This window comes from Etheostoma spectabile, chromosome 7, assembly GCF_008692095.1.
Source record: "Etheostoma spectabile isolate EspeVRDwgs_2016 chromosome 7, UIUC_Espe_1.0, whole genome shotgun sequence".
Taxonomy (NCBI): Eukaryota; Metazoa; Chordata; class Actinopteri; order Perciformes; family Percidae; genus Etheostoma; species Etheostoma spectabile.
This window is the reverse complement of record NC_045739.1, coordinates 18,196,010-18,220,119: the sequence shown is the minus strand read 5'-3', so window position 1 is coordinate 18,220,119 and position 24,110 is coordinate 18,196,010. Positions and strand designations below refer to the sequence as shown.

The 24,110-nt window shown below is 38.8% G+C and overlaps 1 protein-coding gene across 4 annotated transcripts in view; it reads right to left on the bottom strand.

The window, feature by feature from the left end:
• trim33 (tripartite motif containing 33) overlaps positions 1-24,110 on the bottom strand; it is a 29,801-nt gene that overhangs the window by 3,005 nt on the left and 2,686 nt on the right. The window contains exons 2-20 of one of the 4 annotated variants that reach the window (XM_032521985.1): positions 17,145-17,263; positions 15,655-15,808; positions 15,152-15,284; positions 14,496-14,612; positions 14,232-14,346; positions 13,362-13,508; positions 11,703-11,820; positions 10,890-11,185; positions 8,831-9,025; positions 7,747-7,803; positions 7,281-7,481; positions 6,800-6,932; positions 6,315-6,378; positions 5,437-5,590; positions 4,810-5,240; positions 4,384-4,495; positions 4,229-4,303; positions 3,626-3,778; positions 1,206-1,256 (exon numbers count right to left, since the gene is read on the bottom strand). In XM_032521985.1, the coding sequence (XP_032377876.1) occupies positions 1,206-1,256; positions 3,626-3,778; positions 4,229-4,303; positions 4,384-4,495; positions 4,810-5,240; positions 5,437-5,590; positions 6,315-6,378; positions 6,800-6,932; positions 7,281-7,481; positions 7,747-7,803; positions 8,831-9,025; positions 10,890-11,185; positions 11,703-11,820; positions 13,362-13,508; positions 14,232-14,346; positions 14,496-14,612; positions 15,152-15,284; positions 15,655-15,808; positions 17,145-17,263 (2,825 nt within the window). The remainder of the gene's footprint in view (positions 1-1,205; positions 1,257-3,625; positions 3,779-4,228; positions 4,304-4,383; positions 4,496-4,809; positions 5,241-5,436; positions 5,591-6,314; positions 6,379-6,799; positions 6,933-7,280; positions 7,482-7,746; positions 7,804-8,830; positions 9,026-10,889; positions 11,186-11,702; positions 11,821-13,361; positions 13,509-14,231; positions 14,347-14,495; positions 14,613-15,151; positions 15,285-15,654; positions 15,809-17,144; positions 17,264-24,110) is intronic. The other 3 variants (XM_032521986.1, XM_032521987.1, XM_032521988.1) reach the window with 3 other exon arrangements.

Genomic DNA, 24,110 nt, shown 5'->3' with positions numbered 1-24,110 from the left:
AGAGCAAAGGGTGGCTACTTTGAAGAAACTAAAACATAAGACATGTTTTCAGTTATTTCATAGTTTTTTGTTAAGTACATAATTCTTCAGTGATAATCTACAATATAAGTAGTCATGAAAATAAAGTAAACGCTGTGAATGAGAAGGTGTGTCAAAACTTTTGGCCTGTGCCACACACGCACACACACGCACGAACACACACACCATTTTCACTTCTAAATATATTGTAAATGTATACTTTGCTTTCACAATGACGAGTAACTTAACACACCCTAAAATCTGCTGATTTCCAGGAGTTTACTGTTCCACCTTTCTGCAGTGAAATACAAGTGTCTGAGGTGAAACAGGCGTAAAACTTTCAACGAGAGCAGCAAAACACTGCTTTTCAGCCTAGTGTTAAGTCCCCCTTTAATATATTTACAAATACATGTGTATACACATAGCATTATACTCTCAAATAACCATTAATTCTTATCTTACATATGTTCTTTATATTAAAAATATAGACTGAAAGTGAAAATATATGCATTTGAAATAGAAAATGATAAGTACATACAGTATACCTGAAAAGCAGAATGAATGCACGCGAGACTACTTATGGTTGGCACAGCCCCTGACAACGTAGATGTGTTTTGTAATTGTTGTGTTACATCGTAGAATTAATCGTTCATATGGTCACACCCTAAAACAATGGACTGGGTTATACTAGAAAAGTGGTTTGTACAACTTGTTCGACCACACACAGCTGGCCAATCATGGCATAAAGTGGATCTGAACGTTGCATTGTCAGTTTCAGAAAGTTACACAAATGGTTGGACACAGATCGTCCAAATCCGACATCGGAAAAGTGTGGAGGAGGATTTTTCCGAAGCTATTTGAAAAGAAGTTCTGAATGAGTATACATGCCCCTTAATGGACTGGTTTCAAAGACTTCAGAAGTAAATTCAAACAAAAAACACATGGAGATGTTTTTAGACTTTAACAACACCTCCAAATAACCTGTAACCTACCATACTGTTTTTACCACCTCTCATTAAAATGCAATGGAAAGAAATGTAATCCATTATTTAGCCGTTTAATGCATAATATCTATAGTTTGAAAGTGCTGCTTATGAATTCTAGATGCTCAGATGAAAAGCAAAAACATTTCTTGGAGCCTCAGTGGGAGGAGACAGGACATCTGTTCTCTATTGGAAACGGCTTACCTGCGTATTAATCTGTTTCTCCTCATCATAAACCTGGATTATTCGAGACATCTAAAAAGGGGCAATAACATTACAACAAACACAGTGAAGCAGCAGGGGGAAAGAAAATAGTTCACAGCACAAGCAGGTTAGATAATAACAGATCAGATATCTGTTAACAGCCTACTGTGCTCAAGCCAAATAGGTGTGCATCACCATGTTGGCAGAAAATTAACAGCAAGTAATGTCTGCACTCTTAGGTGTTCTCAGGTCCATTTAGTCACATAGGCTACACAACAGGTGGCGTGTGGTGATTTGAGATTATAAACCTATGTAGTTATATGGTGTACATACAATGCACTTCAGTTTCTACAGATATTTCTGGTTTTACCAAATGTCAGTTCTGTCTTTGATGTTTGTTCGAATATTTTAACAAATCGTAAAATGCATTACCTAAGGTTTTATATGTTGGTAGTATGTTTTAACAATGTTGTCTTTCAACTGATGTAATCACAGACGTTGATTAATCAATTGATTAAGAAGCTGTAGCCCACTGAAAACACAATATTATTGAAAAAAAGTATTCATAAACATCAAAAGCTTCAATTAACCTGTGCTTTAAGTACTGCTGGTCTCCAAAGCTTTCCTTCATAACATCTGATAGTCTTTTTTTTTTTTAAGTATTTATTGGTTTATAGGCAGATTCTTCCTGACAGGGACAGGGTTCAGCAGGAAAGCCTTTCTTGCTTGATATTCTATATTTTATTGGTATTAGTGGATCAGCACTTTTTCCAATTGACATACCTAGAAATCTTAGATTTTTGTTGTTTGTATATGCATCTGTGTACACAGGTTCTCATTAAAACAAATTACCTACCAAAGATAACTAATTGCACAACAGAGCCTTATCTCATCCAAATGTTTGAAGAAATATCTAAAGAAAGCTTCTGTTATTAAAGAGAAACTGATTTTTCAACGACACAAATTTATAATTACAATTAGTTGTAATAAAAATTGTCTGACAGGTCAGGTTTTAAAAGACTCCAGCTCTGAAAATGTAACCATGAAATGAGCTTCAATCTATCTTGAAAATCTAGCCCTTTATACTGCATGTGTTGCCATGGGTGTGGACCTATGTAATCTGAATAGCCACTAACTGATGACTTACTAATTAAAGTGATGTCCATCTGCTTAAAATGTCTTTATTTGTATTCATAAGTCATGCAAACGAAAATGACACTAGATGTATCTAGCATTACAAAACATCCTTCTTAAGTGAGAACCCTGCTTGCTGTTAATTTTGGTTTTATAATAATAGTGCACGTAATGCGAGGTTGTCCTGCAGCTCAGAGCCTTTGAGCTTAACATTAGCCAAATGAAGTGATGTCCTAGGGTAGTCTGGGTTGTTATTCCAGACATTTTTCACTTCTTGATAAAAATAGAAGCTCCCTCGTGTGGTTGGAAAGTGTAATACAGGATCATATACAGTATACTTTATAGTAGATTTGTCAAGTTGACTCTCTCCAAGAGTCTTTATCACACACACAGAGGGTACATGAGATCATAAACAATTAAACCGATACCCACACCAAATAATCACACAAAATAAACAGATTCAATATACATTTAAATAAATAATTTCACCATAGAAGAATATGACCACAGTGATCTAATAAAAACCAAACTTGTGATTTATTATTGTGATGCAGACAATGTTAAAAGAGTTCAAACAATGTTCCTGCAGCCAGTGTGAAGAGAGACGCCTCTCCTCTCCCCCCCTCCAACAGCCAGTGTTAGTAGGTGTATAAAACTGTATGCACACTGCAGGCTATAGCACCCCTTCCCACCTCATTTTCCAATGCCAAGGTTAGACTAATATATTGAGGTGATATACAATACCTGGTATTTATATACAAATTGTTTTATTCATTGATTCTTTAATATACGTCCGTGATCATGATATAAAATCTATGTACAAGTAGACGTTTCAATCTAAACGTGTATAGTGTTATGGTGGGTATTCTATGTTGAGATGGTGCAAATATTTTAATGCATGTTTAATATATTTCTAATACGTGTTGTTCTTTCACATAACTAAGACTATAATAATTATTCCAAAGTGACATGCATAAGGGGTGTATGTTATCTATCTTGTAAGGGGTCCTTCTGGATCTATTCATTTTATTGTTTACTTGCGTTTTTGCAAAGGAATTATATTGTATTATATACAATACATGTATTATATAAATATTGTAATATTATATAATAATTATCTTTTGGACATAAAAAGTGTCAAATAATTCTATCTAAGCTATTTAAGTAGCTAGTGGCAATTTCAACTTCAACTTATATTACTCTTACCCATTGTCTGCATGCATGCACACTCACACTCACACACACACGCCATTCCCCAAAGCAGGCGCAAGACTCATGCTGCTCACCTCATTGTAATTTGCACAGTTTGTGAAGACCAGGCGCATATCGGACACAAACTCCTGGATGGATTTGTAGTACTGGGAGCTCCGTAACTGCAACCTCTTCTTAACCTTCTTCAAATCCATGGGGTGCTTGATAATCTTGTAGTAGTTTGGCACCTAGTTGAACAAAACTGGATTAGACAACGTCTCTATTTCAGAGGATGTCAAAAAGTTGCTCTTTGCTTTAAACATGAGAGGTGGAGGACAATATGGCTTGCAGTTTGGCAGATAAACCAAAATAGAAATGAGACAACTCCAAAGCCAGGTAAAAAGGTGCCAACAGATGTTTTCATTGCATTTCAAAAAGGTTTTAGTTTGCAAAAGGGGTAAAAGTATATTGGAATTTTAACCAAAAGTTACTTGTTTTCACAAGAATATTTATTTCTTTGTAATTCCAAGTGGCAACCCTGTCAACTTCAACCACCTTGGTGAGTTTGTGCAATCTGTTTGTTTGTCAACAAAAAAATGGGAACAGGACAGAATATAAAGGACCTGTGCCATCAGGTAGCGAAACAGTTTGAACTGTATGTGTGGGTGTGTGTGTGCAAGTCATGTCAAGCTACTTACAGAGCTAGGAACAGGCTCCCTGAAGCCCACACTGAGCTCATGACAGAAGATGTGCAGCAAGAGGCGTTCACATTTCTGCAGAGAGAGGAAAAAGCATATTAGCTGTGTTGTACCAATCATAAAGAGTCCATAAATGGCGTGGTGGCTGTACTGACCCGTTGGTTCTCAGGACTCAGGCCCTGTTCTCTTTTGATTTTGTTGCTGTCATCACAGTATTCTATCTCTGGGGTGGTTAGACTCCGGCAAAATGTGCAGAGAAAGTCACCCCTGAGACACAAAAATCACACAGAGGACATTGTGTTAACATTATCTTTCATCTGCATGGTCAATTAACAGCAGCCAAAGACAAATGTTTTGAGTAGTGTACTTAGACATTAGGTTTAGACTGACATATTTGTCCACTAGTATGGGCCTACAAACCAGACAGGTACCAACTTTGTCAATGTCTAAAACATGTTCTGGTGTTGGTGTTGCATCTCAGACACTCTGCAAGTCTTTTTTTCTGTTTTCTTTATTAACTCTGGTAACACAACAGTTAAACACCAAACACACCAAAAAAAAAATCTATACTGATCACTTACGTTGGGAAGATTTTTATGGTGGGTACATGGCATTTCATGTGGAACACTTTGGGGCAGCGGTCACAGCACAGCAGATCACCACCGTTGATACAAACAGCACACCAGTCTTCATTGGGGTCGTCCTCTTTCCCACCAGAATTGCCTGTTCCAGCAGACACCCCTTCCCCTTTGGTCTCTGTCCCCTTGTCTGAGTTTCCATTAGTAAGTGGAGTGCCCGCCGTGTTGCTGCTGTTCTCGGAGGATAACGAGGTAGTGGTGGTCATAGCGGTAGTGAAAGAACAGGAGGTGGCGGCATTGGAGCCATTTAGTCCAGAACAGGGTGTCTCAGATTGGGGTTCTGTTTTGATGTGCTCCCCTAAAGCCTTGAGAGCATCTTGGCCAGCAGTTACGACTCCCAAGACAGGAAGGGGACTGTTCTCCGGACTGCTCATCTGGGGGTAAAACGCACAGAAAAACAACCAATTTTAAGACAGTACAAGGACATTCTTAACAATTGTCTTATTTTCATATATCTTACAATACTGTCCGAGCACATGTATAATCTTTTATGCATTTCCCATTAATAAGGAGCGAATGTCTGAGTATGTCAAAGGCAAAGACGTAGATGGATTCTGTCAGAAATCATACCATGCAGGCACTCCTTCCGGCATCTTTGCCCCGCTCCGTCTTCAGAGAAGAACCTGGACAGCCATAGCTGTCGTCTGTACCAGGCTCCTTCTTCACCTTCACCTGCTCCACCGATGCTCCACCTCCTGGCCCCGCCTTCCCCGCAGAGTTACAGCTTAAACACAAACAAAAACAACACATGCAGAAACTATTAATGAATTCAAACAATTGCGTCAACAATTTCAAACCAATTAACTACTAATTAAGACTCTACTTGTTAAGGTAACAGATTGCACAGGGATCATAACTGTCCCTATGATGACAACAGGACAAAAATACAGTGTGCTCGTTTCATTTGGCCCATTAGTGCTTAACCAAGTAAGTAAAGCAAGGCAAAACTAAGCCAACACATTTTTAAAAGGGGGTTTTGTGACTTCTTGTGTGACAAAAAAACAAGTATTGGGGTTTAAGTTAGGCAACTGAAACTTCTTTCTTAAGGTTAGGGAAAGGCTGCAGTGAGTGTTAACTAAAGACATTTCTAGTGTGAGACAAGAAGTTTTATACTTCCACATCCACCTTCTGTTCTTGACACAGCTGCTGATTTTCAAGAGTCTGGTTTAAGCTGCAACATAGACAGGATTATGTGGCACCTCATCACCATCCTGTTCCTGTTAGAATGCTGGCTCCTGCTGTTTCTAAATGCCTACAACTTGAGCAAGTCTTGTTCCTAAATTGTGCTCACTCCAATTGTGTCACTCCCACCAAATCATTCTTAGCAGTGTAACTGCAAGAATAAAATTTTTGTTGAGCCTACTTTATTGAATCAGTTAACCTGGGCTTTTTTAAAGACATTTAAAAAAAAGGTGTTTTGCTACTAAAGCACTGTCATATGTTCTTACCTGCCTCTGCTGCCTGTGCTGGACGTGCTAGAAGGTCGTGCTGGTGTGTGGGCATTCGACAGACCTGCAGACAGAAATGAGACAAGAAACAGGTGATGATGATGAAGCAGCAGTACATGATAGTAAATGTACACAGTATCTAGGAAGGGAATATAGGATGTGATGAAGGGATGAGCAACACTGCCAATATTTTACGACATCATTTTATAACATGGAAATGACATAGTGTAATTTTGTGGAAATTAAATTGAAATGGCTTATACATTAAACCTAGTTATTCCAATGTATAACGTGTGTAAAATGTCACATTTGATTATTTGGCAGAATTTGACAATTAGAGCCAATGACTAATCTTGGTAACATTAGGCCCTACCACTGAAGTATGTGATTAGGACAACTTTAGAAAGCAGGAAATAAAGCATTAAAATAGCCCTTAACAGATGTCTGTCAGATGTGAATGGGAATCTCCCTGAACGTGAGGGTACCTGAAGATCCAGGAGAGTGTGTGGACAGTCCAGGTGAGGGATTCATGTCCACTGAGCCGAGGTGATGCTGCGTGCTGGCTGTGATGTAGCGAGACAGGAGGTGTCCAAGATTGCTTGAACCTGCATCCTCCAGCTAAACAAGCACAGAGGTAGGGAAAATATCAACTGAGAATTAAGTTACTCAAGAGGCCAATAGATTTTCTTAAAGGAATATATTTACCAGGAGCTTTAACACCGGCCAACAGACAAACGTTTTTGTTTGTCCTCATGCAGCACATTACTGTAGACTTTGTAGTTGTGCTTCTTCAAACATTTCCCAGTTTACAGCACATTTTATACATGTAGCTTGGTATCAAAATGTGTGTTAATGTTTATCATTATGCTAAATATGTGATATTTCATTTTTAATTTGAAAATGAATAAGTCTGACAAAAATCTAAAAGTGTCCCAAACAACAAAAACATGGTAATAATGTGCTTACCTGAATGGGTGGGATCTCAGGTAGGCAGGGCAGGTTCTCAGGATTGGTGACGGAGGGGATGAGCTCAATAGGACCTATGATGGGGCTGGCAGGGCCACGGTGAGCATGGGCACCTGCCATACTGGCACTGGTGGGACTCGTGGGGTTGGCATTATGGAGGGAAGCCACCGGGAAAGGGCCAGCATGCCCTGGGTTGGAATGCTGCATAGAAAAAGAGAGAGGGAGGAGGGATAAAGGAAAAGAAAACCATAGAAAGGAGGATATGCAGGATAATGACCGGAAAGAAGAAAGAAAAAAGAAAGGAAGAAAAGAAGAAAGGAGGAACAACAAGAACAATGACGTAGGTCATTCAGTGTTTTATCAGAGAAGAATTTGTGGTTAAAAAAAACATGGTTGCACGATCATGCACTTGAGTGACACATGCTGCACAAGACACAAACAACAAAGTAGGAAAAAGGTGCCAAACCCCTGATTGTAGTAAGAAACGAAACCTTTGGTGGCTCATCTCAGATTCTATAGACATCTAGACACAAAGAAAAAGGGGCTGGATATAGTGGAGGTTTCTCTTACCCAATCCAACATGCAGGCAGTACAATTTTTTTAATACTGTACACGTTATTTGACTTGAGCAAGTAATCAGCTTTATATGTATTTTACATTGGTAAGACAGTGTGAAGCAGGACTGAATAATACCCTTCTTTGAAAATTCATGCAAAACAACTTACTTTTTTTTTATTATAACTACTACTAATAAGCTCATCTGCATCTTGGATATGGGCGTTCAGGTACGCTAGTATTTAAATGAAATAATTTGATAACATTTTTATATCCATGTTTGAAAATACACTATTACTGCCAAAAAAAAATCAAAGCAAAAAGTTTTCAGTGCACTTCCAAGTATAACCCTGCCATAATTATATTAAAACTAAATGTGAATTGGACTATGCTTTTTAAATTTTGAAACTGGCAGGCAATTTGCTACTTTTTCCTTAAGGGTCCTTGTTTTATTTCTCGTACATACACACGAGGAAGCACAGGCCATAAACAGTTCTACCAATGGTGTCCCACTGTTTCACTCATGAACAGATGGAAGTAACACCAAAATATTCTACAATGTGCCGGCAAAGACACGAAAGAAGACTGCAAGATAGTTAACATGGATGTAAACAGCTCTGAACTCAAAACTTAAGGTTAACAAGGATAGCAGTACTACGGTGCTACCAGCCTTCTTTTTAAGCATATACTGTACATTTAAAGGTTTCCCGATTAGTCAGTCATCAATATCCGCCTGACTTTAGACTAAAAAGGATTGGCTGACCGATACTGTTTTTTCAAGTTTGATTCAGATTTTTGAATAAGTTCTTTCAGAGTTTTTTAAATATCCAGATAACAACAGAGCCATTTGTGTTTTTTCATCATGATGTTCCCTCAATTGGCAAAAAACAATGAACTGGCCTCAATAAAGACCCTATTCTTAACCAACTTTAAAGAATAATTTGCATCTGTGTACCCAATTCCATACAGTAAAACATAAGTGTGTTTACACTGACCTGTCTCTGTAGCTGAGGTTGCATCATGGCGGGATACTGCTGTCCATTATGTCTCGGCTGAGCCGTGGGCATTCGGCTCTGCGGTGGACCTGGGAGACGCATATGATGGGAGGAAGGGTACAAAGGGGGACCTGGCCCACCATTCATACCGCCAGGCCCTCTTGGCATCTGCTGCATACTGATGAGCCTTGGAGGCTGTCAGAAATCATACATATACACAGTCTGTGTGAAAATAAGATCAATGGATAAACACAACCATGGCAATTCATGCAAACAGCTAGCGATTCTCTGTGTCATACAATTAAAGGAATAAAACATAATTAGTGCTGACATTATAAGTAGATTGATCAATCTACAGAAAACAAACTCCAAATTCCAAATATTAACTGGCACAGCATCTCAAATGCAAAGATTTGCTAGGACTAAATCATATATTTTGAGGCTTTTGACGTTTGTTGTAAAGGCGTTTGTTATAAAACTAATTGATTGTCATGGTTGTTTTGTGGTTCATATTCACCATCTACTGGCTCAGTTCACAATGTTCTAAAGGTGTAATGAGGTACACAAGAATGTATACATTTTCTAACAATCCCGGCATTCACTTTGATGACATGGAGGTAAATCTTCAGGCAGGCAAACCGTGTTACAACAATTTATCGTGTTCAGCTTTCACAGGATGGAATGCGATATAATCTAAACACTGTTAATTGGACAAATTAAGTGATCCCTATGGGTTTCTTTTCCCTGTGACGGCCATTATGTCATTTGTTATTTTTGTTAAATAAAATTATAAGGAATAGACTACTTTAAAGAAAGAGGGCAGTTCATTTATTCAATTTTGACATCTATCTATAAATTACAGGAAGGTCTGTCAGTATGTCTGTGCCTATCTCTCGAACCATCAAACTTGACAGGTGTCTTGCTACGGGCACAAATAAGAGCAGTGCCAAGTTTGATGTTGTTTGGATTAGAAATGCAAAATATATCATTAAATATATAGGTAAAAGAAGCACACATTGGCCGCTGGCCACGCCCCCTCTCACCCTGAGGACCAAAGAGAGAGCAGCCTCAGACCTCAGACACACAAAAATGTGTAAAGTAGAACAACTTTGGACTGTCTTTGACTTTGAATAAATAAACAACAATTCCCGAATTTCAGAACATTTATTTCTTTTCCAACTATTGTATTAAATTGCTGGCAGAATATAACGTAGCCTAATCTTAAAATTATTCTTCAGAGCACTGTGCAATGTGAGAAAACCTCAGAGTTGAACCGGGCAGATACATCAGTTTTCATCAGACTCGTCCTGGGTCGGGTTAGTTAAGTTGCCAAAATACCCCCACGAATCAAATCCCCTGCTTCACAAACGTCAAGCCACTAAACCTGTGTGGAAATGAACAACTCTGCTGAAATGTTAAATTCTTTAACGGTCCAACAGCGCGTACACACACAGACACACTCACTCACTCACTCACGTGGTTGATGAACGCAGATATATGCTGATTATCTCTCATAACAAGCCAGGTGGGTAGCGCACTGCCATGATGTCTGATTACTCCACATTGTAATTGTGATATTTTGTGATTACATTCTGAATCTGCAGCGTTCTCAGGTAAATACAGTAGAACAGTGTCTTTTTCTGATGTAGAAATAGCCTTCACTGTAAGTCAGTAGTAGGCTATACAGTGGAGTTGCAAATTAAGTGGTTTGGGGTCCTTCTATAAGTCATTTTGGGGTACAATTTGGTTTTGATGAATTCTTCAAGCAGCAATACAACAGGCCAAGTAAGTGCCCGTTCCAAACAGGCACATTTTCAACGGGCAGTGCACTAGTTAAAGAAGTTCCTGATCTTGTATGGCCAGACCTCCATGTGGTAAAGCTTCCGGGGGTCTTGAAAGATTTAATACTGTGATCAAAATTAATACAATAATTGTTTGGTGGATTTTTATTTTAAATGAGCTTTTAATGTTTTGGGAGTCACTATGGTGTTCAATTGGAGCACAGATTTATTAACTTGTTTTCCACACTGGTACCTTGACTGGTGAATGTTTTGCGTACCTGCTGCTGACCCATTGGTGGACCGGCCTGTCTGACGTGCTGCTGGGACATTTGGGAGGCAATGCGCATCTGTTGCTGGATCTGCTGCTGGTGCTGTTGTTGTTGTTGTTGTTGCTGATGCTGTTGCTTTTGCTGTGCGTAGGCCGCCTGCTGCATGTGCTGCATCCGGAGCTGGGCCAGGTTGATCTGTCCTGGGTGTTTGCCATGGTGACCTTGGCCTGGAGAAATAGGGGGCCCTCCTACCATCACACCAGGCGGTTGCACAGGTTGGGGTGGCTTCTCAATTACCAAATTACCTACAATAAGAAGAAGAGGCATAACAGGAAGCATACTTTAAAGCAACACTGATTTATGTCTCATTGGAACTAAAGATCCACTAACCGATTTGGCAAACTTGCATAGTGCAGTTATAGTCGGTATAGGGGCGTAAAGCAAATGCAGAAGTGCCGTTTACTCTGTTACGAGTTGATGAACCACTGAAACGATTTGGGAAACATTATTTTAAGTTACAAAAAGTTCTCTAGTGTTGCTTTGAAGAAGTACACATGCTCTATACTGGTGTGAAACATTCCTTAATTCTTTTTTAAACAACAGGGACCATTAATCAATTGCCTTCTGCTTATTTTCAATACTGTTTAGTATCATAAAAATAAGCATGCAAAGGCCATTACCAATTCATAGCAAATTAAGATTGTTCTCTCTTAATCTTGATTAAGCTAAATCAATAAGTCAATATATAAAACATAATAAAAGACATTGAAAAGTTGACGGAGGGGGGATGATAATCATATTCCGGTAATGGGCCGGTCTTACCTAGATTCACCACGTTTTTGGCCCAGAAGGTGGGGTCACAGAAGAAGCGCACAACTCCATTGGCCTGGGGGGCTGGCTCCAGTCTAGCCTTGAAGAGCTGGCGAAGCTGGAACAGGATCTGCGCACACACAAACAGCAAATAATGTCTATCAGTTACTGAACCTGGCTTTATTAAAGCAACAAACGGCCCATTTGTAAAAATGCCCTTTGGAAGCATTACTCTGAACCAAAACTAAAGTAATTAAAATTATCTAATTTGCTGACTGTCTTGTAGTCTAAAGATCTGGAAAGATTATGCAAACTAGTATGCTGATGCATAGAAAGCAACATGACAGGATGAGGGCTGGTGGTCGCAGCGGTAAACACACTGTGCTGTCTGCAGTTCAGTGTGCCCACCCCTTTCATTAAAAAAAACCACCACAAAATAGATTTTGTCTCACTGTGCTTTAAATTGTAACTGTTGAGTAACCATCAGAAAAGATGTTTTATTTTTCTAATTCAAAGCACCGCTGCACTCTCTGTGTCGCTTGCCCGAAAGACAAACCTGCAGCCGGCAGTTTAGTTTAGGTCTGTCTCTGTCTGTCTCTCTCTGTCTCTCTCTGTCTCTCTCTGTGTTTTAAAATGAATCAGGAAGCCAACAGCAAAGCCTGACCAGTTACTTAATTTACTGTTTTTAACAAAGAGAAGTGTTCTCCCATTGCCAGAAATGGGTTATGAATCAATACTAGAATAGCCTATTTTCTTGTTTACTGCTGCAGAGGTATGAATGAAATGCAGAGGAGCCTAAAGCTATAAGAGCAGCTGTCTCACCAATATTTTCTGTTGAATGTTTGATGGTTATTTATTTGTGCTTTAGAAAGCAGCCGCTGTAAAACAGTCAGATAAATATATTTTTATCATTCACAACTCCATTCATTCACACTCTCTCTTCGCTCACCCAAACTGCTGCCTGCAGTTCAGTGCATCTTTCTTTTTCTGTCTTTTTGTTAATTGAGTTGGGAAGCCAACAGCAAAGCCTAAATTTACTTGTACTTTGCGGTTATGAAAAAAAGAAAATTGTTCTCCCCTTGTCCTAAAATTTTCATAAATCAATATGAGAGTACTTCCTTGTTTCTAAATAAAACGGTCAGCAAGTTAAAGTAGCCACGCTCTTTGTGTTTCAGTCATCCATGCAAATCCCAACCCAAATATTCCTGTACTTTCAGAAAGTACAGGAATCAGTACCCTGATCAGGAAGGGGTAAAAAGGCCACAGAAACGACCCGACTAAATTAAGACCCCAGTCCCTGCGGCCAAAACGCAACGAGTTCCTCAGAAGGTTCCCAGTTCCGAGGGTAAGACCATTTTTTTTGTTTTTTTGTATTTTCTTTAGTTGCTGCAGTCAAAATGCGGCTTTAGACTGCTACAACCCTACATCCGATTGTTGTTCATGCCTGAAGATGATGTCACAAATGTCTCAAACGTCCTGCAAAATTAGAATTTAACACTAAAAATTGAACAATTCTTTTCACTTACAGCAAAAATTGGGGATCCAACCAATGCTAAATGCAATGCTTTTTTTGTAAATTACAAACCAGCCATGTTGACTGTGATGTAACTTTAGTTTTGTCGGCTTGAGCATCTAAAAGTCCTGAACATCTGGTGCTCGTGAGAAACATACCAGCCTCTTGCTGTAGAGCAGCGCTGTGCTGCTGCCAGTAGTGATGGCCCATTGGCAGAAGTTGAGCACATGATGGATCTGTTGAGCCAGCAGGGTGGTATCCTTATGCTGAGACACAAGCCTCATACTGCGTTCCTTGGTCACAGTCTAGACAGAAAGTGAGATTATTCTGGTTAAAGCACTGCTTCTAAAGATAAATAAATACTTCAAGCTATTAAAAAAATGTTAGCATATGCATAGAGATGGAATAGATAATTAGATTTGATTAAATTAAAATGTAATAATCCCTGTGGGGAGCTTGAGTTATTACAGCAGTCGATAATAGAATGCATCAAAAAACCTTTTTAAAAAAATAAAGCAAATAAGAAAGTAGTCAAGTTTATAACAAACCAGATTTTATGACAGAACTGAGTAAAATTATGAAGGGGAAATAAATCACAGCAAGGCTGTTTTAGGGAAGTGTGCAGGAGAAAGAGGAAACTATGTAATTCGTAGTTTATGACAACATATTTAGTAACAAAACACATCAAAATATGAAGATATATACAATATCTATAATATTTAAGAAGGCGTTAGCACAAATTGTAAAAAATGTGTTGTTGGATATATCATATTTGTATGGGCAGATACATACAAGATAGAGTACAAACAAACTACGCTGAAGCTTTTTGCAAACCATATTTTCATTATGTGGTGGGATTTCATGGAAGTAAGTATTTCTCAAGGAGTAAGTCAACAATCACAGAATGAGCTTAAATGCATACTACAAAAACTATTGTTTCCAATCCATTACAATTCACTAATAATCTTTTCTAACTGATTTTGTAGTACCTTATTCCTGGTCAACTGACTTAATTAATATTTTCTTACCTCCAACTGCTGCAGCAAGGATTTCCCCTTTTTGTTGATCTCATTAATAAGCGTAAATACTGCAATTTTGATCTCGTGTTCCACCTTCTTGTGTGTCTCATTCAGCTCTTTTAACCTGGATGAAAAAACACTTCATTTACAGACCCTAGTCACCAGTAAAAATGCTGACTGCTTTTTTTCAGCTGATCGCCATGGGTACTGACATGCAGTAACTATGTCAATTGGCAGCACTGGAGAGAATGCTGGGTGATGTAAAACTCGCACCTGCTTTGCACTTGAGAAACAGAGTAATGGACGTAGTTTTTCTTTTCCTGTAGTTTGGCCACGCTGGTCTCAATTAAGCCTTTCTGGTTCTGGAAAGCCTCCTCCAGGAACTGGTACCTGTGAGTAGACGGGGAAACTATTTAGTTTGCTAAGCGTGTTAAAAATAAGAAATGTGGTCAAAATATAAATTAGGTTTCAAGGGAAACCAGAATTACTGCCTTGCAATTTTATGCCTCCTTCAACCAGTCAAGTTGAGGTTTACATCCAAGTCTGTTTGTCCAATCTCATAATATATGAAGTGAAGACTTTGAAGCAATTTAATAAAAATATATTAACTGTATTTTTGGCGAAAAAATTGATGCTTTCAATCTATAACCGGACAGCACAGATGACCACCGTTTAGGATCAATGTGAGCTATGAAGCCTATTGAGACATGCATTAAAATTAAGCTACACAAATAAATGTGAATGACAATGTCAACTGATTTTCATAATGTACTGAAATTAACCAAAACTATTGGCTGCCTGCAGTGTTGGCAATCAACTACAAATCTTACCAGCTACTGGCACCATACCAGTTAAAGGAGCTTATAGACAGGAGAACGACAGATCATAAGTAATAAAATAGATGTGTGGAATGTGTTAGACGTGTGGACCTGTGCTCCTTGTGCTCCAGCAGCTGACAGTCTCTACAGGTCAAAGTGTCACAGGTCTCACAGAAAAGCTTCAGTGGCTCCTGCTTGTGGATGGGACAGAAAACAGGCCTCTGTCCGGGCGTACCAACAGACTCTATAGACACATGAGAAAAGACACCACTGATACTTAATTGGAACAACAGAACTCAATTGAGAGGCAACTTAATCATAAAAACCAGTGAAAGAAGAAAGACAAAAATAGACAGCAAAAAAAGACAATTTAGGTTTATAAACAGACACAAAAGGTCTCAGAAAACTCTGGCTAGAGCTTCAGGGTGTATGGTCCCCCCGCTAGAGGTACCATCTAAACAGTCAGACACTGCAGCACTGTTACTATGGCAACAGCCTATCAGCATCACCACATTCAATGTGCTGCAACTGGGGTCAGTATTATTTAGGCTTTTGCAGTTTTAAGCTTCGATAAGCATTGGTCAGCCTTTCAAGGTGAGGGTCAGCCATCTTACCAGAGGCAGCGTCAGCATCCTCCTTTGTGTGGATCTTGTGGTCCTTGGTAATTTTGACCCTTTGGTGGGCCTCCACGCATGTCTTACACAGCCATTCTCCGCACTCTACACAAAAGCCTATGGTTCCTGCATTGTCCTCGCAGCTTGTGCACACCTTGAGAAGATCACAGGAATAAGCATATGAAATAACTTGGCTTATAGTCTGAATAACCCTAACCCTATACATGTGTGCTCAGATCATTAAGTTGTGTTGCCTTAATATGAACACATTACTTTAATAACACAAGCTTTGGGACAATGTAGAACCTTTTGAGGCTAAAGAAAAATGTCAGGTGTCAAAGTGCTAACTTATTAACACTAGATGTTCAGTGATAGTTGTACCTATTGTTTTTAGAGAACCCATTCTGGTATAATAACACACTCCGGGTGAATAGGGTAAAAAAAGCTAATTTAATTAATAGATGTCACCATGAAACTTCCTCAGTTGATTACTTTCATTGAGACAATTATATTTCATATGTTGTGCGTTTTTTGAAATTGCATGTTTAAATATGCAAATGAGACATTATCTAACAGCCATAAAAAATGTAAATACAATGTTCTATAAATCAGGCTATAAATTAAACATGAACAAACTCTTCCTTCTGAATATAGATATGAATTAAACTGGAAAGTTTGGTGTATGCAAGTGCTACTCAAGTAGAGATAAATTTCTATATATTTTTATTTGGAATCCACAATTTAAAAACACAATATCTAATCAAATCCTTTTGGTTGTTTTCTTTCAACTGGTCTGAAAGAAAACCTCTTATGGAAGCAAATTAGCCCAAAATCTCTAAATTGACCAGGGCATGAAAGACAATTTTGTCCTGCCGTGTCTGGCCTTAAAGCCTAAACCATTGGTTTACTTGAGTGTCGACACACTACACACAGTTTTATTGCAATATTTAAACCAAATAGCACTCCATGGCGTACAGGCAGCCCACTGAGATCTAATATTGTTAAAGCTGTGTCTTCACGGGCAACACTGCACTTTGTGAACGATTATTACTTTTTAGTTTGACAACTAAGTGGTCGGGATTAACAATCTTTTAAAAAGTGTGGTCAAATGGTGACACTAAATAAATAGCCATAGGTTTTATAGAATCAGTTGGTTCATTTAAATTTAGAGCATTAATGAACATTGCACATTGTATGTTGGAGCAATGGATCAAGAGTTGGATAGTGTGTTTTTACTGGTGGCACTAAAAGCCAGTGCAATCAAAAAAAAAGCTTCTTATATCTTACTAGTACTTAGTAAAATCCCAGACAAACATGTGGCACAGGGTGAACATCTCTTCAAAATAAACTGTAATAATAAAATATCAGAATCCCAAGGTTATGCCAAGAGCCCTACACAGCGGACTAAAGCCTGCAAGGCAAAGCATTGATGCAGATACACTAATTATGCACTAAACATCATTGCTACAAAGTCAACCGTTTTGACATACCTGTGCAGCCTTTTCATCGGACGTGCTGGTGGCCTCTGTGGTATCTTTGACAAAGTAGTTGTCAATAATGTCACTCTGTTTGTAGTCCTGGTGGCACACTGAACACCGCATAACATTTACTGAAAATAGAAAAAAAAGACAGAAAATAAGGGAGGACCAAGGCAAATAAAATCAAAATTCAAATACTGGGCTACGCATTCAATGCTAGTGATATTTCATTGATGACTAATCTTTGAATAAAAAGTGGTAACAAAGCCAAAGACGCAGTGACCATAAAAGACAAGCACATTTAAAAGTTTTTACCTGACTTCTTATGAAGCCCCCCTAACTCTTGGTTAAAAATAGTCCTGCTCCAAACAAAAGTGGATTAATAAGAGGCCCTCAGCATACTTTCTGCTTATTTCCTTATTTTCTTTAAGGTAAATTCCTGTTATTAAAAATTCTTGGTACTGTGGGACACCCACTGCCTATTCATGGGGACTAATTGATTTAGCACTCATCTCCAAGATTCAATCTCACCATCCTTGGCATTTTTATTAGAATATTAGATCACATGGACAAACAAGAACGGTTTCTCCTAATCACTTTAGTTGGCTTTGTACATGTAATTAGTTGAATAACTGCAATAATCATACACCACAAAAAATGATTAGTTCAGCGCATTAACTTTGCCACTTATTTTCTAAAGTCTAATATAATGCAAAATATTAAACTTCACATAAATGTTTTAAAATGTGTCAGGATATTTTGTCCCCCCTCCTCCACCTCATAAATCTATAAAATCTCCCCTCACCCACCAGCTGAGTTAGAAACCGGTTGAAGCCGGTTTGAGCTGGTCTACACCGGCTTGAGCAGCACACAGCCGGTTTGTGTAAGCTCCAGCTGCATGGGTCTTTTGAGTGATTGGTTGTAAAAGCAGCTGGATGGGGATTGTGTTGAGGATCCCCCCCGCCCCCAAACCTTATTTAAAAAACAGGATTAGATGTTGTTTCCCCCTACAGCCATCAAAAGTACAGCCCTCAATGCACCCAAACAATAACAGATTAGCTTTACTAAATCAGGTTATTGCTTTCCTAAATATTAACCCAGTCTTAATGTGTTTGCTAGATACACCAGTAAAAGTGAAAGACTGGAACAAGCCGCATCCAACTGGTTAAGGCAGATAATACCAAATCTCCCTGAAATACAGGAAAAAAGAAAAGCCTCAGGAGACATTACTTATATTGTACGTAGTAAGTGCCAGATATCATCACATTTCAATTGTGCTTGGTGTCAGTGTTCACTTTACTTAATTACAACAAGATGGAAACCACAAAGTAGATTTGATGAACAGACTACACTTTATTTAGATTTAATGTAATGTGTGTGTATTGTGCAGGGTAACGCACATTTAACTTGGGGGCATTTGATAATGTGTTCTTCAGACACACTTGACAGGTACTTATGTAGATATCCCAAGGCCTAGATTAGTAGGAAGCTAAACATGTCAAATTCCAAGTTGTCACCATCAATTACAGCAGACATCACAAAAGAGAATTGGCAAATAAGAATGAATTCATGAATGAATTCGTGAGTCCAAGTAGGAAACAGTGAAGTGGTTTCTGAACCCAGCATTATCTCCTGTCATTTTCATTTCCTAATTTTATGTGTATTAACAAACAAATAACTATGCACTTTAACTGATTATCTATGATCAATCTATGTAAAATATTATCACAACTTATTATCCCAGCTTTTCTCTGACCAGGTAAAACCCCGGGTTAGTAGCCTGGCTGCGTTTTGACTGGGGACCGGATGGCATAATTCGTAATCCTTTATGTGAAGTCATGTTAATCAGTGGTGTAAATCTAGTTACTAACAAACTTGTTTGTAGGATCTAACTGCTACAGTGGAAGTGGCCAATTAATAATTGATGAGATGTGACAGCTTTCAGAAACTGAGGGATATAGTGTGGAGAGACTGGGCCAGATGCTGTGTAGTTCACGATTATGTTTATTGAGAGACCCCGTTATCCAAAAACTCCAGAGAGAGCATGACTGCTGTCTAGCAGCAACTGACCACCAAAGACTTAAAACTTTAAAAGTAAAATCAAAACAAGGTCAATTTGGTCAAATTGTAATGCTGAGTGATATAACATTAACCACATTATTTACTAAAGGCAATTAAAAAAAAAATAATCTAAAAACATGCAATATATTCCAGTTTTACCCCAGAAGCAATCCTTTGCGGTGACAGGTAGTTCTATAAATATAATTCAGACTATGTGATACTGAATTTCGCCTGTAATCAACACTAAAGAAATTTTCTGAAAACAGCATTTAGACCATGGGATATTTAACTCTCGACTGAGACTAACACAATTTTAGATGGCTGGCAGGTACCGTGGGGAGGTAAAACTAGTAGGGAATAAAATAGTAATTGAGATCTCAACATGAGAAATTTGTGATAGTCCCCTAGTTGGACTTGTTGAAATATGACAGCTATTTTGTGTAAACTGCCGGTGCTCCCATCGGTTTAACATGGATGTTGTAGTTACATTTTCTATACCTAGCTCTCCCACCGGTCTCCCCGGCGCTGGCAGACTACTTTGCTGTGAGGAGAGCTGTGGGCAGTTGCTCTTCCAAAGATGGATAGGCTAACATTAGGGCTGGCTCGTTAGCAAGCTAGCTAGCTTATCCGTCTCTGGAGCCAGCACTGCCGCTGTTCGGCAAAAACATTCACAAAACAATGTAGCATTAAAACATGGTGGAGCAAGCAAGCTAGCTAATGGACTAGCCAGCTATCCCCATGGATATATTTTATTAAGGTTGTCCATGAAAAGCTATGGATGATGCTGTTAACTACCACTCCCATTTTGGAAAGATAGGTTTTGGAACCTCACCTTCACCAACCATGAACACCGGAGCCCCTCAGGGCTTGATTCTCAGTCCCTTTCTCTACACCCTGCTACTACTACTGCATCAGCCCCTCACAACATTCTATGCATATTCAGATAATACTCTTATACCGGGTCTACTGTAGGAGTGGGCAATACATCTATATTGACATTGATTTACGAGACTAGATATTGTCTTCAATTTTGGATATAGTAATATGGCACAGATGGTGTCTTTTACTGGTTTTAAAGGCTGCACTACAGTAAAGTGATGTAACTTTCTGAACTTACCAGACTGTTCTAGCAGTTCTATTTTTTGCCTCTACCCACTTAGATATTATATCCAGGGTACTGATGATTAATTTATCACAAATCTCATATGTAAATAGTTTGTGAGAGCACCAATAGTCAACCCTACAATATCGACATCAATGTATTTGGTCAAAAATATCGTAATATTTGATTATCTCCATGTTGCCCAGCTCTAGTTGACTCAGTGACAACAACTGCATTACAGCCTATCAACACTCCATTTCTTATTTCACACAGTGGTGCACTGACAACTACCTCCATCTGAACATAGAGGGAAAAAAAGAACTTGTCTTTAACGCACCAAACAGTGGACTGCTTCCCATCTCCATCCAGAAAAAGGCAGTAAAACAGCTCAACAAATTCAAATGCCTTGGACTCACTTTAGACAACAATCTCAGTTTTGTTCAACACGTCACCGATATCCATCAACAATCTTACAAAGATTATATGTCATTGGTAAACTCAGTTTACTTTTGGTTTACCCACACCTCCCATCACTTTACAAACACATGATCCAACCCATTCTGCTGTACTGTTCCCTATGTTTCCCCAACGTGTTCAACATTTCTAACAAAATCAAACTCATCAAGATCACACGTTGCCTTAAAAATAATTCACTCCCTTACACCCAACATCACAGATCTTAATGAAGCAGCAATCATATGCCATGCCCTCACCATTGTCCATGACATCAACAATCCAGGATGGTTGGACAAGAGGCATTCCCTGAGTGATGATATACAGTATAACATAACAGGGACTTTTAACTATACATGTATATATACACTCCGCATTACAAGTGTTCTGATAACTACATTAATTACATTATAGACTGTATTAATTACATTATAGACTGTATTCTTTACGCTCACAAGACTTACTGCTACTGTCTGTACCAAGTGTCCGCACAGAAGTTGGTAAGATGGCATTTCACTATTCTGCCCCCACAACGTGGAACAATTTACAAAAGTTCTGGAAATTGAAGGAAGTGGTTGCAATCGGTCAGTTTAAACTATTGCTCAAAGGTTTGGAAATTAAATCTATGGTCTGTAAATGTTTTAAATAGTTTTTAGGAAATTGTTATGAAATTGTCTGTAATGTATGGAATTTTTGTTGTGATCTGTGCCGCTGTCTTGGCCAGGACTCCCTTGAAAAAGAGATTAGTAATCTCAATGGGATTTTCCTGGTTAAATAAAGGTTAAATAAAAATAAAAAAATAAATAAGGGTTGCTAGTCTATCTCAAATTGTAACAGACTTTGCACTGAAAAGATTAACATATTTACGTTTCCACATTTAGGTTAAATTATAGATAGATAAGGGAAGGACAGAAGCCTGAACACTTCAGGGCAAACCTCCAGGTCTGGCTCATATGACTGTTGTATCGTGAGCCACCGGGTCCAGCACCCTGCTAAAAAACGAGGCCAACGCTAACAATATATAAACATATGTATAAACACTGACTTTTAGTTCGTTAAGAAGACCAAGCTGAATACAGTCAGGAGAGCAGGCTACAGAGAGCAAGCAACAGCTGTCTGATCAAGCTGTTAACTTATCAGAATCACACACGCCACCAAGCAGACTCCTATTTCACTGGTCCCATTCACACCAAGGGCTCAACCAGGGTTGACTTTGTGTTTGAAAGGGTTAACCAGCATTGACAGACTCCGTCAGACATGGTTTGGAGGCAGGTCGATTTCAATGTGAATTGCACAAGAAGAGAGTTGTTAACAACCAGGTCAGCTGTCACCTGAATAGGCAAGGACATGTAACATTCCAACCCATTTCAATCACTCCCTGGTTGTAATCCAGGTCGTATCTGAAATGTCATGACCAGGCATTAACCCGTGTTGACTGGCTTGGTTTGAACTGACAAAAGAAGGGTCTAACACGGGTCTGATATGGAGATAGACCGATTTAATTGGCCAGCCAACAAATTGAGCTGATATTTGCGTTTTTACGTGTATTGGCATTATTGTATTGGCTGCTGCGTTTGCCAATAGTTTCCCCCCCCAACATTATTTACAGACAGGCGTCCACAGTAGGGCTGCACAATTGATTGAATTTTCACAATCACGGCTTTCCACGATTAAATTTGTGTGATTGAGCAACATTTTAAATGCGTCATTCCGTTCATTTTTATGCATGAGAGGCAAACCTGTATTTGTACCAGTGTTACGGCTGGTAACTTTCTGCTATTGCGGCCGCCACAGCAAAAAACAGAATAAGTTACTGAATGCAACTACCTTCAGGTCGTTGAGTACTAACGTGTGGGACGGGGCCTGCTGGACCTGGGCGATATCATAGTTCATAAAAATGCAGCGCAGTGTTACAAACATTTCATGTGTGTTACTCTGCTGAGCCACCATTCGACCTGTGCTGGACCCATCCATAATGAGTCAGCCGTCACTCTGTGAGTAGGCTAGCATACGCTTCAGTCCATCGCACTCTCCCTCGCTCCCCATCTCTTTTAATCAGTCTGTTATTGTTGTTGAAAACAAGTGAAGGAGCTTTCTCAAAGAGATATATGTATATTATATTTTTTAAATATATCCTAGGCTATTAATTTCAGATAATTTTCATGTGTTGCAGCTGTATATTTTCAAACAGGGAACAAAACCCTGTCTGTGCATTTTATTTAAATCCCAATCTGTTTAATAAAAGAGCTTGTGAAAAGTGGCTGCTGACTTAAAACTGAACATTCGTGGGCTAAGGGAATTTTGAGGATTTGATGCTAGAGAGTGTGGCAAGCTGGTTTATCCAAGGCCAAAAGGGAAGAAGGCCAAATTACAGGGGTTGGCCATGTGAAGGGCATGCGACAGCAAAGGGGGACCAGCTATAAGACTTTGATTCATGAAATGTTAGGTCTCAGTTCAGGGACATACTTTTAAACAGTAGCACTTTCTATTTTCCTTAAAAGTGATAGTTTTGTAGCTCAGTAAAGCACTTTAAACCCTTTTATTTATTTTTTTAAGTATTTTTATTTTTATATACAATATAATTGTGCTTCAAATTAAAAAAAATGTATTTACCTACACCTCATTCTTGTTTGAAATAATTTACGTAATATATGGAGCATGATGGACAGGTGTTCTTGAAATTGGGGTGTTAACGGCAACGCAAGGAAAGATTTGATTGCACTTAAATTTTGTGCTGGTGCACGTAAATAAAAAAGTTAGGTGCACCAGTGCAACCAAGGCAAAAAAGTTAGCCCGGAGCCCTGGCTGGTAGCTTTAGCGGCAGACAGTTTTTAGCATTTCAGCCTTGTTAATCCAGTTACTAGTGTAGCTAACGTTAACGTTACCTGCTGTGTAACGTGTTCGAAGTGTTTACTAGCGTGACATGCAGCGATGTTACTGTTGCCTCTAATGTCTGTTTTGGAGCATAAGAGAGCAACGCAGACATTTAAATGGCACCGTATTGAGGTACCAAAATCTGTGTTGATATTTCACCTGGTAGATAACGGGCATACAACCTCAACATATGAGTAATGTAGCATATTGTATTTTTGTTGTTAAAATGGATTTTATAAAACTGGTATCAAAAGTATCAAACATTTCATCAACACTACTTATTACGGTTATGCACAAAGTATGCCTCGTGCCTACAACCGAATCACAGCCATGTTGATATTCAGTACAACAACACAAACTCAAGTGTGATATTGCTTAAAGGTCCCGTGGCATGAAAATTTCACCTTATGAGGGATTTTAACATTAACATGTGTTGCCCCAGCCTGCCTATGGTCTCCCAGTGGCTAGAAATGGCAATAGGTGTAAAC